This window comes from Acipenser ruthenus, chromosome 20 (assembly GCF_902713425.1).
Source record: "Acipenser ruthenus chromosome 20, fAciRut3.2 maternal haplotype, whole genome shotgun sequence".
Classification (NCBI taxonomy): domain Eukaryota; kingdom Metazoa; phylum Chordata; class Actinopteri; order Acipenseriformes; family Acipenseridae; genus Acipenser; species Acipenser ruthenus.
The window spans coordinates 9,604,994-9,624,202 of NC_081208.1; the positions used below are offsets into that span (position 1 = coordinate 9,604,994).

Consider the following 19,209-nt stretch of genomic DNA (forward strand, 5'->3'; position numbering starts at 1 on the left):
TTAAAGATTTCACACGTGGCAATACTGCCCTACAATTACTGCATGGTAGTACTGTGACCGTGCTACTGTGTTATGTTGTGAACCATAGTTTTAAAGCTGAGAGACAGCAAATGCTTATCATAAAAGTTTACTGGTTCTTAAAATTAAGGGCCATATAAGAACGATAAATACTGTAGCTGATTAGAAGGCCTTCTTTGTTGTTCTCCAAGTTGCTGCAGTTACATTGTAGATGCTATAACGAGTTACTGTAAATGAGATACTGTTTTAGCAGACATGTTTAATTAAGTAAAGATTTATTTAAATGTTTTTGGAATTAAAAAGTATAAATGCAAAACTGTGACTTTTTTTTTGTGAACGTGCTGTAAAAAAAATCTCCCAACGTAACAAATCCGCCGAATTTAATAATTTAGTATATATTAACTTAAAACAAATCTTTATGCTGACACCTCCAGGCATGTCAAAGTGTGTAGATGGCGCTGTGCATCTGACTGGTGCTTTTTACGCTTGCATATTTTTGGATGAAGTCCGGTGCCATCTGATAATGTATGTTGTTTATCAGCTTACTATGTAGTAAGCGTTGGTCACAATCGATAATCTGTCATTTGCAGTGTTAAGTGCGCTCTTATTACGATGGATCGATGGCTGGTTCGTGCAAAAAAAAAAAAAAAAACAACAGCTGTGACATGCAGAGTTGAAGAGTTGTACGTGTGTGTGTGTGTGTGTGTGTGTGTGTGTGTGTGCTGGGGGGGGGGGCGTCAAGTACCACAGACAAAAGGAAGGGGGGCGCGGCCCAAAACGATTGATTTCCTTTGTTCTAAGCAACACAACAAACTGCTCATGATGGTGTAAACATGATCATACTGAAGTGTCATTCTGGGCCTGTGATCGGGGAAACGTTAAAAAACGCACTTCGTTACTTTGACTTGCTAGGCCACCATAATGTGCAGTACAGCTTGTTAACGCACATCATTGGATAGGGGAGGAATTGAATTTCACTGCCTGCTTGTTTGTTTTTTCATGGGACGTCACTGAGACAGGCATTTCATTTCTATAAAAGGTGGAGACAAACATCAATACTTTTCAACAAAACTTTCAGGAAGTATTGTAAGGTCCCTCGGGTCATAGAATAACACATTTTTATACATGAATCCCTAAGCAGAATACATAATAAAAAAATACTTAACTTTTAAAATAAATAATTAAAAAATGTAATATTGTGTTGAAAAAAAAAACCCAAAAGTTTGCATGGTTTCTGAAGTACTTATAATGTTCCCAGAGTGTTCTGAAAAAAAGGACACCAATTCCATGATGGTACTATGAAAAATAGATGTTTAGTGAATTTTTATGGGAAGAGAGCCAACTACAGTAATTATAAGTAATGTATGTAGTGTGCATTTTTTCCCCTTTGTGTAATTTTTTTTATTACAGGTGTGTTTATAAATTAATATTACAGCTTCATTTGATGCAATACCAAGCATCGCCTTCAAAGCCGCCATTAACTGAAACAGCTTTCTTATGTGAAACAAATACTAAATAACTGTTACACATTATGAAGGCACATTTACTGCTTGTGTTCATTATTCAGGAAAACAAAAAAAACATAATTGCATAAAAGTAGCGCACTGCATTGAATAATCCTAACTCGGTTGGAATGAAAGAACCATTAAAACCACCATTTTAGTACTTTTCATTTTCAACAGTATGAAATATGTACTACAGTGTTGCCAGGGATATAGAACTGTCCTGATTATTCTCATAGTATATGTTTTTGGAAAGGTTAGCTGGCTATAGTAACAGAAGTTAATGTGAAACAAAAAGAGGCTATATTTGTAGCTTGACTTGACCTGTTTCAACTCTCCCTTATTTGCCGGGACTCTCCCGTTATTTGGACATGCCTCTCGGACAACTCCCAGGACAGATTTTCTCCCGTATTTTGCTCAAAACTCTACTGTTAAACCGCTTTATGTCAGCAAACCTTGAATTTCTGCAAAAGGCATGTACGCTCTGTGCAGGGGTATGGTGCTGCGGGGTCAGCCGGGGGCGATGACCCCTCACTTCTTGAGCACCACTTCTGTACTTCACATGTACAATATGTAACTGTTTTGCTCCCATTAATATATGGAGATAGATATACATGTGTATAACCTATACAAATAAGCAAAGAATACAATAACCGTAAGAAACCCTTGAGAGATAAATAATGAGAAAGTTTGAATACAGCATGCCTCTGGTCTGGAACAACGGGTGTGAATAATGAGTAAGAGAGGTGAAGGGAACCTGTATCAACGCTGTGCTGAGGTGTCAGCGTTATCAATTAGATGTAATCATTGGAACAGTTCTTATTTCTAGACCCATATATCTGAAACCAAGTAGATACAATAAGCTAAACATTTATTTAAAAGATAAAACTCAATTGCAACAAACAAATAAAGGGTATCTGTGGCCTTACACAAATCTTTTTTTGCAAACAGATGCACCTCTGTTTCAAAACCTCAGTCTCATTCTGGACCAAACCATTCAATATACGAGGGGGAGTGTTATGCATAGGATTATTAATAATAATGATGGTGTTTTATTCATGTGTGTATTAGTGTATGAAACTGGTTATGAAAATATGTATTTACTTATTTATCTATAATATAATATAAATAGCTGTAAGTCTAGTGCATTGCATATATATATATAATTTATTTCTTAGCAGACGCCCTTATCCAGGGCGACTTACAATCGTAATCAAATACATTTCAAGTGTTACAATACAAGTAATACAATAAGAGCAAGAATACAATAACTTTTGTTCAAGCAAGGTACAAGTGTGACAAACCACAATTCAATAATACAGCAGATAATAGTGATAGTTACATCAGGATATGGTTAAATAGTGATAGTTACATCAGGATGTGATTAAATACAAAGTACTACAGGTTAAACACTTGGCAGATTACAGTATTCTGAAATACAGGATTAAATGCAGTAAAATAGGGGGCAGATAAGAGCAAAATAAAGCACATTTACATGAAGGGTGATAGTGTCCCAGGATACAAACAGAGGAGTTCTACAGGTGCTCTTTGAAGAGGTGAGTCTTAAGGAGGCGCCGGAATGTGGTCAGGGACTGGTCAGTCCTGACATCTGTAGGAAGGTCATTCCACCACTGCAGAGCAAGGGTGGAGAAGGAGCGGGCTCTGGAGGCAGGGGAGCGTAGCGGAGGTAGAGCTAGTCTTCTAGTGCAGGCGGAGCGGAGAGGTCGAGTGGGGGTGTAGGGAGAGATGAGGGTCTGGGGGTAGCTGGGTGCAGTCTGGTCAAGGCATCTGTAGGCTAGTACAAGAGTCTTGAACTGGATGCGAGCGGTGATCGGGAGCCAGTGGAGCGAGCGGAGTAGTGGAGTAGCGTGGGCAAAGCGAGGCAGAGGGAACACCAGGCAGGCAGCAGAGTTCTGGATGAGCTGGAGCGGACGGGTGGCGGACGCAGGGAGGCCAGCCAGGAGGGAGTTGCAGTAGTCTAGGCGGGAGAGTACCAGGGCCTGGACCAGGAGCTGGGTAGCATAGTTGGTGAGGAAGGGTCGGATTCTTCAGATGTTGCTCAGGAAGAATCGGCAAGTGCGTGCCAGAGTGGAGATGTGCTGGGAATAAGAGAGGCAGGGGTCCAGGGTGACTCCAAGGTTCTTAGCGGAGGAAGAGGGAGAGAGTGTGGTAGATTCCAGAGGAACAGAGATAGAGAGATCAGAGGAGGGGGAGGAGGAGGGAAAGAAAAGGAGGTCAGATTTAGAGAGGTTGAGTTTGAGGTGATGCGAGTGCATCCAGGAGGAAATAGCAGACAGACAGGTAGAGATACGGGAGGAGATGGTGGAGTCAGAGGTGGGGAAGGAGAGGAAAATCTGAGCATCATCAGCATAGAAATGGTATGAGAAACCATAGGATGCGATGAGGGGGCCCAGGGAGCGGGTGTAGAGAGAGAACAGGAGAGGACCCAAGACTGACCCTTGGGGGACTCCAGTTAAGAGAGGGTGAGGTGTGGAGGTTGCTCCACGCCAGGTTACCTGGTAAGTGCGGTTGGAGAGGTAGGAGGAGAACCAGGCCAGAGCAGTGCCAGAGATCCCCAGGTCAGCAAGAGATGATAGTAGAATAGAGTGATCAACAGTGTCAAAGGCAGCAGAGAGGTCGAGGAGAATTAGAACAGAGGAGATAGAGGCAGCTCGGGCACATATACTATTGCTTTACAATAATACCTCAATACCTGATAGTCTGACCCAGGGGAGCCCTGTGGCAGGCATGTGTATTCAGTAGTTGGTCATCTACAGCGAGTGTGATAAGCCCTCCTGGCCCGGTAAAAAAAAACAACATATATATATTGGTCCACATGTCAAGCTTCTGGACCACAGCATAATCCTAAGCAATGCTGGAAAACGACATACTTTCTATGAAAGGACTGGTTTTAACAGTGGGACATGGACGCAAGAATGATGATGTTTGTGGTAAGCACGAGAGATCACACAAACACTGAAAAGCCAGTGATACTCAGAAAACCAGTGCTTCAATAACATCTTTCATTGCCAAAGGAAGAACAGAGATCAAGAAAGTTACAAATACATGTTGTGACTGGTTCAGCAAATCTGTTGTAGACATGTTCCCAGACCCACACATTGAAGTATTCTGCAGGAAAGTCTAAAATCCACACACATAGTGAAAGATAAGCGTTTCTATTACAATTTCAGCATCAACATTGCTTTAGAAATTCAGATTGATTGATAACATGTGTTTTTAAAGAGCAATAGTGTGTTAATTTAAAATAGAAAACAGATGACAATGAAATGTTACTGACAGTGGTATTACTGATTTGCCACATGTGTAATGAATAATGTTGCAATACCACATTGTTATGTGTTCTTTTTTAATATATATTTTTTATGATGGACTTATTGAATGTGGTGTTTTTTCTTGTTATAAAGTAGGTGCTGTAGCTTGTCCTTTGATGATGAGGTCAATGTGCAGTACCAAACTCAGCCTTTAGGTGTGTTGTGTGATGAAAGTAACATCATCTACTGTGTATGCTTTGCTGTCGTGCAAAATCAACTACAGTGGACATGTTTACAAAGCACTGGCTGTTGCCAAATGCGACGCCTACAACTACAGTGCAATAAGAACCACAGGGGCCAAGAGAGAATTGGATTGTGAAACATCTCATGGTTGTTTTTCTGTTTGTATTTTTCCTTAATAAAGTGAAATAGTTGTATGGCTTTGTTTTGTGTAGGTATTCACTTCAATTCAGGCCACTAAGATTTCAGTTTACAAACGCTCCCTTATTTTGAAAACTCACTGTTGACAGGTATGGTAGTGTGAATGACCGATTTCAGCTCCATGTTATCAGATGGCTTTTATTCAGCCAAGTTTAATATCTCACAAGACACAAGGAAATTCTCTCACCACTACTGGAAATAATGTGTTCTGATGACGTCATATTTAAAATGCTATATATCCTATCGACTGTGCACCACCAATCCCATTTCATTTCCACATCACAGCCCACCAGAAGTGGTATGTAACATCCTGTACACTCTCCAAACATTATTTAATTTTTCAAATTGCTTCCCACACCTTGTCTTCTGGTGTGTTTTTTATCTGTACATTAAGCGAAGTTGGCGACTCAGTGAGTGCAATAAGTTGTGTTAGAAATTGATAGATTATTTTGCTACACGAGGTAACGGTTGCGGGGACCAGCACTGGTATTTCCATTTACTGGATACGAGGACGACCCAAACCCCAGTGCATTATTTGTCAGGAGGTTTTGTCAAACAAAACTCTTAGGAGTAGATGTACTAAAGTGTTGTGCCTGTCGCTATAGTCACAAACCAGTTGCAAACGAGACAGAAATCTTGAGTGAAATGTACCAAACAAGCACAATGCTATTTGCAACTTTTTAGGGAATTCTTTGCGGCAGCAGTTTCTGTTTGCGGTTCAAGCGTAGATGAATATGTAATTATGGGCGTTCCTGCATAAATTCACAAAAAGGGGGCAGAGATAGTGCAAATGAGGGTTCTCAAATATTATAATGAGATGTACGAAGCTGAAGGCAGTTGCGACACTTACAATTGTATTAATTTGTTAAGAACTTTTGAAAGCACGTTTTAAACAGTCACAGTTGTTGCTGGCATTTCACAGTCCGCTTTTGTCTCATGTGTTGCCAGTTGTGCTCGAGGCGAACAGCCAAATACCTATTTTTCCCTAAAAGGTTTTGGGAAGGTTTCCCCAACATGTTGGGAGCAATAGACTGCACACATGTGCCGCTAACCCCTCCAGCTCATTCTGAACATCTGTATAGGAATAGGAAACACACCTATTCTATTAATGTGCAGGTGGTTTGTAATTGTGCACAATCTAGCACTGCACCACTGACTAATTTAAATAACAAAAGGACAGTATACATTTAGCTTATAGGCTACTAAAGATAATATGAATAGTATAATGCACAATTTGTTGCTGGTCCTTTGAAATTCGTATTAACGAGAAATGACTGTCCTCCTGTATGTATCATAACTTGTCAATGTGGCACCATGATCTGTTTTGTATTAAGTGTCTAGGCTGCCAAGTTAATAATAACAGCAGCATGATTTATTTTGTGTTACCATACCGGTAGCCTACAGGCTAAAGTAAAAAGAAAGTGCGCTAGGTGTTCATTTGAGTTTACTACTGTACTGTATATTGTATAGGCGTATTGTACAGATTTATATTTTTGTTCATAATGTAATGTGTAGCCTACCCAAAACACATTAGTGTTATTTCTGCGCAATGATTTCTACATTTAAAATACACTGAGTACTATAAATATATGTGTGTGCGATTTTATTGTAGTTTTTTTAAACCCGACACCTCCTAACAAAAACAATGTTGTTTTGATTCTTGGACTCTTGCATGTATAGATTTTATCCTTTGGGCACCCTCTTCTGCAGCAAACCACAACTCAGCTCACGCTATTTATTTGAATAATGCAGCACAACTCTCGCAATAGAGATCTCGATAAGAAGATGCAACAAATATTTAAATTAGTATATTGCTGCTCTTTTCATTAACATATTTTCTCTTAGTACATACAACAAAATGTATACTTTGCTAAGTGCTGCAACGAAAATGCAAATTGCGGTATGTTTTTAATCCTGCAAAAATGAGACGCTATTTATCTACAAAGCACAACAGATTTCCTGCCTGAAAACCTTGCACGCTTTATAAAGAAAATGACTGCTATGTGGACAATGAAGGATACAGCAAAGGTTACGTATGTGTTTCTTGTGAACAATGCAGGGAGTTCTGTGACACTTTAAGGTGGAAGTTTTTGGTTTGGTTGTTTTTTTTTCAAAATTAGAAGAGTGAATGAGATGTTTCCCTTGAGAGGAGCACTGACCATCTTTCCTAATCCAGTTATCTACTGCACAGGAGACTTGTCAAGACTTGGCTTGTAACAGTGAACCATTGTTCAAATCAAAAGTCTACAGGTACTTTAATATAGATTGAAGCAAAGCGTTTTTAATCTATGTTGTGTTAAAACCACACCCAACAAGATATTTTTTCCGCCATTAGACATGTTTACATATAACCATGACTACAGTGTGATAGCTTTCTGATTGAAGCTGTTGCGTCCGTACTCACACGCGGTTATTTTAATGGCTCATGGTTAAAGCTGTCTTTTAAAAGTCCAGTGATTGAAATGTCTACAATTTGGTTCCAATCAAAAGGTCTATAAACTTGAAGTAGTTATAAAGCAGTGAGGGCTGGAGGGTTATAATTGTGAATGTTTCATTCTGCCTTTGCTGATTTACTGCCTAAGCTGGGAAAAGGGCAATTCCACCCTTGGTAATAGGAAACGTCTGCAAATGAGAGGCAATTATGGCTCAAGATTGTGTTGGGGATTTCTAAAGGCACTTAACAGACTATTGGCTTTCCTAGTCCCTTTAGGTAGGAAATATTTACCAAGTACTGTGGTTCTACAAAGACACTAATTTCATAACAAAATAATAGGACCCGATATCATGTTTTAAAATGAAAATACATGTTTGCTTAAACGGGTTTCCTTTAAAACACTGGAGACCTAAATGGATGTGTATGGAGCAGAACATGCATGGAACTATTTTGTTAGCTACACTTATGGACCAGGCACGTATACAGCAGACCCAGTTGCAGTCAGATACTGGTGCACCACAATGTGGGGCACATAGGTTTGGTTTACATGCAAAAGTCTCACTTTTTTGTCACATTATTTTGGTGGTACCTTTCGGGCAGTTTGAGTTTACATGCATGTAGTTTTCTTTCGCTCCTATCACAAATGAAGGAGCCTAGCAGAGTCTACCACGGCCACCGCAATCCCCAGATCTCAACCCATTCAGCCGTGTTTGAGCTGATCTACACATTTGTCACAATTGTGTGAATTATTTATGACTGCATGTATTAATATCCCTCCAGACACCTTCCAGGGCCTTGTGGAGTCTATGCCACATCGTTGTAAGGCTGTGATCAGGACAAATGGTGTCCCAACCCAATACTAGGTACAGGTCCTTATGAAGTTGGTAGGCAGTGTATGTTACAACCTTAATTGTTTATCACATTTCCAAAATGTGACGGTTTCTTAAAACTGTTTTAAAATAAATGAATTAATAATACTGTTCCTTTTTTTATTTTCCTTTCAGGTCGTTAGAAATAATAGTTGGACTGGAGAGCAACAGTAAAATTTTCACAGTGCATGTTCACGGATTACTGGAATTGCAGGTAGGATGTTTCACAGTGCATGTGCATGGATTACTGGAATTGCAGGTAGGATGTTTCAGTGCATGTGCACGGATTACTGGAATTGCAGGTAGGATGTTTCACAGTGCATGTGCATGGATTACTGGAATTGCAGGTAGGATGTTTCAGTGCATGTGCACGGATTACTGGAATTGCATTTAAGATGTTTCAGTGCATGTGCATCGATTACTGGAATTGCAGGTAGGATGTTTCAGTGCATGTGCATGGATTACTGGAATTGCAGGTAGGATGTTTCAGTGCATGTGCATGGATTACTGGAATTGCAGGTAGGATGTTTCAGTGCATGTGCATGGATTACTGGAATTGCAGGTAGAATGTTTCAGTGCATGTGCATCGATTACTGGAATTGCAGGTAGGATGTTTCAGGACACAAAGGGGTAGATGTACTAAAGTGTTGCATCTGTCACGATCGTTGCAAACCACGTGCAAACCAGAAGGAAGTATAGCTTGAAATGTACTAAACAAACACAACGCTGATAGCATCATTTTAACAAATGCTTTGCAGCAACAGTTCTTATTTGCGCTTTAGCCTTAAATGAATATGTAATTCTGGGCTTTACTGCAGAAATGCACAAAAACAGGGTGGAGATGAGAGTGCAAATGAGGGATCAGAAATATTGTAATGAGATGCACTAAAGCTGCGGGCAGTTGCGACACTTACAATTGCATCAATTTGTTAAGAACTTTTGAAAGCATGTTTTAAACAGTCGCAATTGTTGCTGGCATTTCCCAGTCCGCTTTTTCTCGTGTTGCCAGTTGTGCTCACTGTATTTGAGACGAACACCCAAATACCTAATCTTCACTGAAGTCAGGGTGTAATTACAAGCCTTGAAAACAAATTTCTATGACATTTCTGGTTTTCCCAGCGTGTTGGGCGCAATAGACTGCACACATGTGCCATCTGTATAGGACCATGATCTATTGTGTGTTAATTGTCTAGGCTACTAAGTAAAGCAAGTTAAAAATAATAATAATAATTCAAATAAAATAAAAAATTTAAAATAATCTTTTATTCACATTGTACACCAATGTGTTCAATGCAGCAGCATGATTTCATTTGTGTTACCAGTAGGCTAAAGTACAAAAAAAGTGTGTTAGGTGTTCATTTGATTTTACTACTGTACTCTATACTGTATAGCCCTACTGTACAGCTTTATATTTTTACATAATGTAATGTGTAGCCTACCCAAAACACATTAGTGTTATTTCAGTGCAATGATTTATATTTAAAATACAGAGAACTGTAAATGTATGTGTGTGTGATTTTATTGTATTGTTTTTAAACCCGACAGCTCCTTATGTCGGACAAACATGTCCGTTTTAGCGAGGGGCTACTGTATGATTATGAAAAGCTTTTTGGGGGTGAAGGTGGGGGCCCCACTATAGAATCTGATGGGATTAAACTGCCTTTCATTTTATATATATATATATATATATCACAGTATTAAAATAGGTAAAATGAAGACCTAACAGAATGCATTGTACAGATTAACAAAAACAATGTTATTTTGATTCTTGCACCCTTGCATGTATAGACATTATCCTTCGGGCACCCTCTGCTACAGCAAACCACAACTCAACTCCTGCTGTTTTATTTGAAAAAATATCCCACAACTCTCGCTAGAGATCTCACTAAGATGACGCAAATAATATTTAAATTTGTATATTGCGTCTCTCTTCATTAACATATTTTTTCTTAGTACACACAACAAAATGTGCACTTTGCGAATTGTTGTAATGAAAATGCAAATTGTGGTATGTTTGCGCTGCGACTGGCCCATCTTAGTACATCTACCCCAAAATGTTTACCAGAAAATATGGGTTCTTTTTGTACATTTATAATAATGTCTTTACTTGGCATCAACGTTACACTTTGCTATGATATAAGTAGTTTAAAAATAGTCATTAGTTAAGGTACAATAAAATAACAAATGAATTGTGTTGTGCCAAATTGAAATATGCAAACAAATATGTCTATTCAGAGGCAAACAGTATGATATTCGTTTGTATGGCATAATTTATAAATCAGTTTGACAAAAAGATACTGTGCAAAGAAAACTAATGCAGGCTGTCTGATCTCACACACAACAGCAAAATCTGTAGGGTAAAAACAATCAATCAAACAATAATCAATAGGAACATGTGACATGCCATAGGTTTTTGGTTTATTTATTTGTTTAATGACTTTCTAAAATGGCAAGAATAGAGAGAGCAATCTCATTGGCCAACAAGTGTTCCATCCTGTGCAGATAGGTCACCATACTAGCATGGCTTGGAACTTTCAGAATCACGCTGCCTGATTGGCAGGACATCCCCTTCACTTTGAGAGGGGTGGGGAAGGGTGGGATGTGGCATTTTCTAAGGGTAATAACACACTGCATGGTCTAGAGTCCTCAGGCCCAGGCTATTTAATGGCATGTGGCCTTGCCTTGTGCCAAACAGCATCCCTTGCTTTCATATTCACAGTGCATGTTAATTTTCTATCTGACTGTTGCAGTTACTAACGGGTACATCTTTTCCTGTTCTCCAGGCTGGACAATACACTTCTATATTTGTGGATAACGGAGCAGGCGCCCCCATCACAATACAAAGTGGGTCTGACTTCATGGGCATGCTCCTTGGTGTATAGCCATTTCTGTGTACATAAGTGGACGTCATATTTAACAATGCATCTAATGGGATATACAGTTTGCACCTGGAATATGAAGCCAGCAAACCGCCTGACGAAGACGTATTGGATGAACCACAACAATTCCTTTGGGCTTCCTTTCACAGATTGCTGCTTTTGAGTTTTCACCGTTTTTGTAACAGCTAAAGAAAGACTGTATCTTATTTAAATACCTTTTTTAGCCTCAGAAGAATCATATATATATATATATAAAAATTAAAGTGTTGTATAGTTTTTTCCCCTGTGTTTTGTGAAACCATGTATATTGTATGTTTCAGTGTCTGCATTGGTTTTACATGTATTATACTGGAGTGTAATTCAAGTTGGATTATGATCAGTGTTGAGGGGCTTGACTGTGTCCCTTGGTAAACACCTTAAGGATTTTGAAGCCGGTTCAAATCCCACCTCAGCCACTGACTCATTGCATGACCCTGGGCAAGTCATTTAACCTCCTTGTGCTCTGTTTTCGGGTGAGACGTAGTTGTAAGTGACTCTGCAGCTGATGCATAGTTCACACACCCGAGTCTCTGTAAGTCGCCTTGGATAAAGGCGTCTGCTAAATAAACAAATAATAATAATAATAATCCAGTTATATAAAGATATCTTTCCAACAATGTATCATAACAATAAAGATGTATCTAGCAATGACGGTGTCCTTTGAAGCTCTTCTGCGCATTAGGTCTGAAATGTTTTCTTTTGTAAACAATAACCTGGTTGAAGTATTAAAAGGTTTTTCATTCTATGTACGTGCATCTTTTACAAGACAGAAACTGTATATTGACCACGTATACTGACCAGCAAAAGTAAGGCACAAGGTAGGAAAAAGCTTGCCTATGATTTTTTATTCCTTGATTACACTTACATCAAAGGCAAATGGAATGCTTTGGTATATAGCTATAAAAAAAGTACAAATCCAAGGTGGTTATGGTGATGTTGTATAATGCACTGGTGAGATCGCACTGAGAATACTGTGTCCAACTCTGGTCAGTACAAAACGGACTTGTGGCCCTGGAGAGAGTCCAGCAAAGAGCAACCAGAGTAATCCCAGGAATGAGCTACAAAGAAATGCTATGAGTCTATTTAGCCTGGAACAAATAAGAATCAGGGGGGATATGTAAGCCTTTAAAATCTTAAAATGAGTTGACAAAGTTAAGACCAGAAGACACAGTTGGAGATTAAGTAGAAATAGACTTAGGACAGAGGGAAAGAAATACTTCCTCACACAGAGAATAGTGAGGGTATGGAATGAGTTTCCTAGTCATGTTGTTGATGCAGAATCACTTTGATCCTTTAAGACCCAGCTTGACAAAGTCTTGAGAACTTCATATTATTAAAGTGATGGAGATTCTCTAACTTGTAACTTAAGATGTCTGCCCTTTTGGCTTGCTGCCGATTAGGAATATTTGCTCATTGGAATATTGGCTTTCCTCAGTTATTATCTGGGTCATTGACCTGTGGTCGTGTTACTTCAGTCTCTGGGGTATGGAGATCTCACTGTGCTGCGGATGGAAATGAACAAGCCTGATTTCCAGTCAGTCTCAATGGCAGATAGAAATGTGATATTTGTTGTTGGCAAACTGTCATTGGGAGAGGGCCACCATTTCCCCCCCAGCAACTCCACTGTATACACCACAATGAATTTAATATGAATTCAGAATAACATTTGTTTTCTATTCGTTGTGTATCAACAATATTTACAAATTGTTGATCTAAGCAGCCAGGGAATCAATGTTGCTCCAGACATTGTAATTATTATTTATAAATGCAGAATGTAGCTTTAAAACTTCCAGACTGTGGACAGAATGTTTATTCCACCTGTGACCCAAACAAGAAGTTATGTGGAGCTGCTATAACTGACACTATCATCACATGACCTGATGTTCAGGTAAGGAGCTGCTATAACTGACGCTATCATCACATGACCTGATGTTCAGGTAAGGAGCTGCTATAACTGACGCTATCATCACATGACCTGATGTTCAGGTAAGGAGCTGCTATAACTGACGCTATCATCACATGACCTGATGTTCAGGTAAGGAGCTGCTATAACTGACGCTATCATCACATGACCTGATGTTCAGGTAAGGAGCTGCTATAACTGACGCTATCATCACATGACCTGATGTTCAGGTTAGGAGCTGCTATAACTGACGCTATCGCATAACCTGATGTTCGGGTAAGGAGCTGCTATAACTGATGCTATCATCACATGACCTGATGTTCAGGTAAGGAGCTGCTATAACTGACGCTATCATCACATAAACTGATGTTCAGGTAAGGAGCTGCTATAACTGATGCTATCATCACATGACCTGATGTTCAGGTAAGGAGCTGCTATAAATGATGCTATCATCTCATGACCTGAAGAACAGGTAAGCTAGTTATTTATATTTTTACCAGTAAGTTTGCGTTAATGTAACTGTCTGTCAGCAACAAAACGCTAGTTTTTTTTTTTTTTTTTGTTATACTCTGCTAATATTACTTCAAGCCAAGTAGCTGAATATGCTTTAAAAAAGTTTTATTGTCATTCTTTCTAAGAGGCTGACATGGAAAGTCATTCGGGATAGGAGGAAGTCACTTTCTGCATTGGATTTGAAAGGTAATTTGGGACTGCAAATAACATTACATACTGTTCTTTTGTAGAAACACTGCTAACCAGTATCAACCTTTATAAAAGCTCCCCAAAGTAAAAGCATAGCAAAGTGTAATAAGGTATAGTGAAAGCATGGTTAAGCATTGTAAAGCCCAGAGAGGTATTGCAAAGCATATTAAAACACATGGAAAATGCAGAGTATATATTTTTTTTTTAACAGGCCACTATGCTTGGACAGAGATCAGCAGTTACACAAAGCTGATTATAATTCCAAAACAGTACTGAACGTTGTTTCAGATGAACCGGGAGCACAGGAGAACACATCTCTATATTTATAACTTATAAAGACATAATACTTGCTCATCAACCCCCTAACATGGCGTGCGGTAAGTGAAATAGGGTGATAATATGCATTAAGGCACATGTTTGGCCAGTGTGGTACATTATATAGACCTATACAAGGAGCTAAATCAGTACATTTTTAGCTCAGAAAATGTAACTATTTTCCTAAAAAACTATCAAATCAGTATGTCCAATTCTGAATTTTCAAACACAGAGTTGCAAGTAGAACACCCTTGTAAGCATGTTTCTACATTATTCATGCTGTAAATCTGTCAAAATACTGAAATTACTCTGGCAATCAGAAACAGTAATTGTGACAAGTTGGCTCTTGCAAATTATATATATTAGGTGCTGTTTGAAACTTAATATTGTAAGTGTCTGTTCCTATCTAGAGGTTGTGTAAGAGTGAAAAGCAAAGAACATGTATCTCCTTACCCAGTTGATGCAAGGACATCAAAAGGCAATTGTACATGTTTTGTAGCAGCTTGTGACAAATTTCTTTTCAGTCACTTAAGGCTGCTTTAGACCAAGCTGACACAGGTTTAATACATTATGGTGCTTTTGAAGCAGCGTTCATGAGGAGAGAGACCCAGCTCTATGGTACTGGTTAGTCTAGTTCATGAGGAGAGACAGACCCAGCTCTATGGTACTGGTTAGTCTAGTTCATGAGGAGAGACAGACCCAGCTCTATGGTACTGGCTAGTCTAGTTCATGAGGAGAGACAGACCCAGCTCTATGGTACTGGCTAGTCTAGTTCATGAGGAGAGACAGACCCAGCTCTATGGTACTGGTTAGTCTAGTTCATGAGGAGAGACAGACCCAGCTCTATGGTACTGGCTAGTCTAGTTCAGGAGGAGAGACAGACCCAGCTCTATGGTACTGGCTAGTCTAGTTCATGAGGAGAGACAGACCCAGCTCTATGGTACTGGCTAGTCTAGTTCATGAGGAGAGACAGACCCAGCTCTATGGTACTGGCTAGTCTAGTTCATGAGGAGAGACAGACCCAGCTCTATGTCACATCCCTCAGGGTATACATTCTGAATATTCTAGTCAGCCAACAGTTTCTTTTATAATTATAATTTGAGTGCAGGTTTGTCTATTAAAGTTTCAGAATTTAAGTTAGGTCCTAAAATGTACCGTTAGTCCTAAGGTTTCTTAGCTTTAAAAAAAATAAATAAATAAAAAATAGTAATTAAAAATATCTAGGGCCTACATGTGTTAATGGTGATCTTGCTGTTTGTTCAATAACTTGTTTACAGTGTATTCATAACGTTTATTCAAAGCCTCCTGGCTTTGTTAGAGAAGAGAGCACTGTGCCTGTGTTGTTATTATGACATGCTGAAATAGAGTTGCTGAAAGTAATCAGTCTGCATCCAGCTGTTTGATTTCTATAATTTGTCATTAAAAGGTTTGGGGTATGAATGCATAGAGCATGAACAATCTTGTCAGTTATATTCATTCCCCACCACGGCTGTAAATTCAACATTAGAGCCATCAGTAACATGAGAAAAGGTTGCCTTAATGACCTGTATTCAACATGTAAGCTTGATGGCTAACGAGTCTCTGAAACGCACACTACTCCTGATAGGTTATCAGTAATGAAAGGCAACAATATGATTAGCAGACCTGTGTATTGTAATTCCTAAAGTACTCACTCACCCATAAGATCATCTGAAAAGTTAGGTGCCCAACAATGTCCACATTAGCCTTCTTTATTGTGAAAAAGAACACTTGCAATAATGGGTACTGTATAGGGTAGAACGCTACTAAGCTGAGGTCAAAAATAGGTCAATAGGTCGACCAGTCACCACTTACATAAATCATGTAGTTCATGTCTGGTGCTCTATTTGTGAAAGTTCTGTTTCGTAACAGTTATTGCACTATATTTTAAAACTGCTTGGAATGTTTGAACTACGTATTATTGTTCTAAAATGTAATTTTTCTGTATGTCCTTTATTCCTGGTCTCTATGCATATGATACTGACTACGGTTAACTTTGATGAATCCTCACCAGTGCATTAATCAAACCCTGGACTGCATCATCTTCTGGTCCTGTTTCAACACTGCTATCCTGCTGTTCCTTGAATAGTGCTGTATTGCTTGGCTTCAGAAGTGTGGAACAGAGGATACTACAGTGCCTTGCGAAAGTATTCGGCCCCCTTGAACTTTGCGACCTTTTGCCACATTTCAGGCTTCAAACATAAAGATATGAAACTGTAATTTTTTGTGAAGAATCAACAACAAGTGGGACACAATCATGAAGTGGAACGAAATTTATTGGATATTTCAAACTTTTTTAACAAATAAAAAACTGAAAAATTGGGCGTGCAAAATTATTCAGCCCCTTTACTTTCAGTGCAGCAAACTCTCTCCAGAAGTTCAGTGAGGATCTCTGAATGATCCAATGTTGACCTAAATGACTAATGATGATAAATAGAATCCACCTGTGTGTAATCAAGTCTCCGTATAAATGCACCTGCACTGTGATAGTCTCAGAGGTCCGTTTAAAGCGCAGAGAGCATCATGAAGAACAAGGAACACACCAGGCAGGTCCGAGATACTGTTGTGGAGAAGTTTAAAGCCGGATTTGGATACAAAAAGATTTCCCAAGCTTTAAACATCCCAAGGAGCACTGTGCAAGCGATAATATTGAAATGGAAGGAGTATCAGACCACTGCAAATCTACCAAGACCTGGCCGTCCCTCTAAACTTTCAGCTCATACAAGGAGAAGACTGATCAGAGATGCAGCCAAGAGGCCCATGATCACTCTGGATGAACTGCAGAGATCTACAGCTGAGGTGGGAGACTCTGTCCATAGGACAACAATCAGTCGTATACTGCACAAATCTGGCCTTTATGGAAGAGTGGCAAGAAGAAAGCCATTTCTTAAAGATATCCATAAAAAGTGTCGTTTACAGTTTGCCACAAGCCACCTGGGAGACACACCAAACATGTGGAAGAAGGTGCTCTGGTCAGATGAAACCAAAATCGAACTTTTTGGCAACAATGCAAAACGTTATGTTTGGCGTAAAAGCAACACAGCTCATCACCCTGAACACACCATCCCCACTGTCAAACATGGTGGTGGCAGCATCATGGTTTGGGCCTGCTTTTCTTCAGCAGGGACAGGGAAGATGGTTAAAATTGATGGGAAGATGGATGGAGCCAAATACAGGACCATACTGGAAGAAAACCTGATGGAGTCTGCAAAAGACCTGAGACTGGGATGGAGATTTGTCTTCCAACAAGACAATGATCCAAAACATAAAGCAAAATCTACAATGGAATGGTTCACAAATAAACATATCCAGGTGTTAGAATGGCCAAGTCAAAGTCCAGACCTGAATCCAATCGAGAATCTGTGGAAAGAACTGAAAACTGCTGTTCACAAATGCTCTCCATCCAACCTCACTGAGCTCGAGCTGTTTTGCAAGGAGGAATGGGCAAAAATGTCAGTCTCTCGATGTGCAAAACTGATAGAGACATACCCCAAGCGACTTACAGCTGTAATCGCAGCAAAAGGTGGCGCTACAAAGTATTAACTTAAGGGGGCTGAATAATTTTGCACGCCCAATTTTTCAGTTTTTTATTTGTTAAAAAAGTTTGAAATATCCAATAAATTTCGTTCCACTTCATGATTGTGTCCCACTTGTTGTTGATTCTTCACAAAAAATTACAGTTTCATATCTTTATGTTTGAAGCCTGAAATGTGGCAAAAGGTCGCAAAGTTCAAGGGGGCCGAATACTTTCGCAAGGCACTGTATCTGTCCCCAAATGTACAATGGTGTTTGGTACCAGGTCAAATGTCATTCTCAAACTAGAAAGGCTTACCAAGAGAAAGACCTTGGAGAAGTAATAGAAATAGCCCATCTGAGTACCTGATTGATCTAAAAGTTGAGTCTTAAAGGATCCAAGTGATCCAGCCTCAACAACATGACAAGGTAACCCATGCCATCCCATCACCACTCTGTGTGAAGAAGCGTCTCCTTCCCTCTCCTCTTAATTTCCACCTGTGACCTGTGGTCCTGGTTTCAGTACCAAGGTTAAAGTATTTCTTAGGGTTAACAATGTCAACTCCTTCTAAGATTTTAAAGACGTCAATCATGCTTGGTTATATAGTCAAAATTGTAGAGTAGAAATCACAGGTTATGGTGTGGTTGTAAAACACACTGGTGAGACTGCAGAATAATAAACACTAATCATGATAAATCTGTACACACACAAGAGATTTGTGTCACTAATATTTGTGCAATGATCTGTTTCATCAGCAATGTCAATGGAGGTCCTGGGTATTTCCTGGGGATTATTGACTGGCTGGGAGAATTGGTTGCTATTACCCTTAGATGGCTATTATTTCCCGTGTGCAGTAACCAGTGGGCTTGTGGTAGTTTACAGCCGTGTGTAAGGCCTTTGTGCTTTGCTAGCTCAGCCTCAGCACTCTCTCTGCAGTGCGTGGAAGGAGGCCTCTATTGCCAGTGGGCCTCATTATTGTAACACAGGATTCATCTCAGAGTTCAGAGGGCTTTTTGAACAGAAGGAGAAATACAATAAAACATTTTTATTGCTATTATTTGCATTTTATGTACATACTATTTGTACTCTTGCACAAGGCGAGTGATTCAAAAGTAACTTTTACTGTCATGCACATCCCACGTTTTATCATTTTTCTCTCAGAAATGCACAAAAGGACTTTTTCATGAATCAGAATGTAGAAATGGAATTAGAAAAGATTAAAAGTAGATACAAATGTCTATAGTTAAGTGAAGTGTTGAAAGAGCAAGATGCCATAGCTTTCATTCAGTTATTTTTAGCGCTG

At 39.3% G+C, this 19,209-nt stretch overlaps 1 protein-coding gene across 5 annotated transcripts in view; it reads left to right on the forward strand.

Moving 5' to 3' along the window:
• LOC117425524 (adipolin) overlaps window positions 1-12,193 on the forward strand; it is a 62,558-nt gene extending 50,365 nt beyond the window's left edge. For all 5 annotated transcript variants that reach the window (XM_034042491.3, XM_034042492.3, XM_034042494.3 and 2 more), the window contains 2 exons: window positions 8,672-8,750; window positions 11,320-12,193. In XM_034042491.3, the coding sequence (XP_033898382.1) occupies window positions 8,672-8,750; window positions 11,320-11,418 (178 nt within the window). In that variant the 3' untranslated portion in view covers window positions 11,419-12,193. The remainder of the gene's footprint in view (window positions 1-8,671; window positions 8,751-11,319) is intronic.
• Window positions 12,194-19,209: the final 7,016 nt, after the last annotated feature.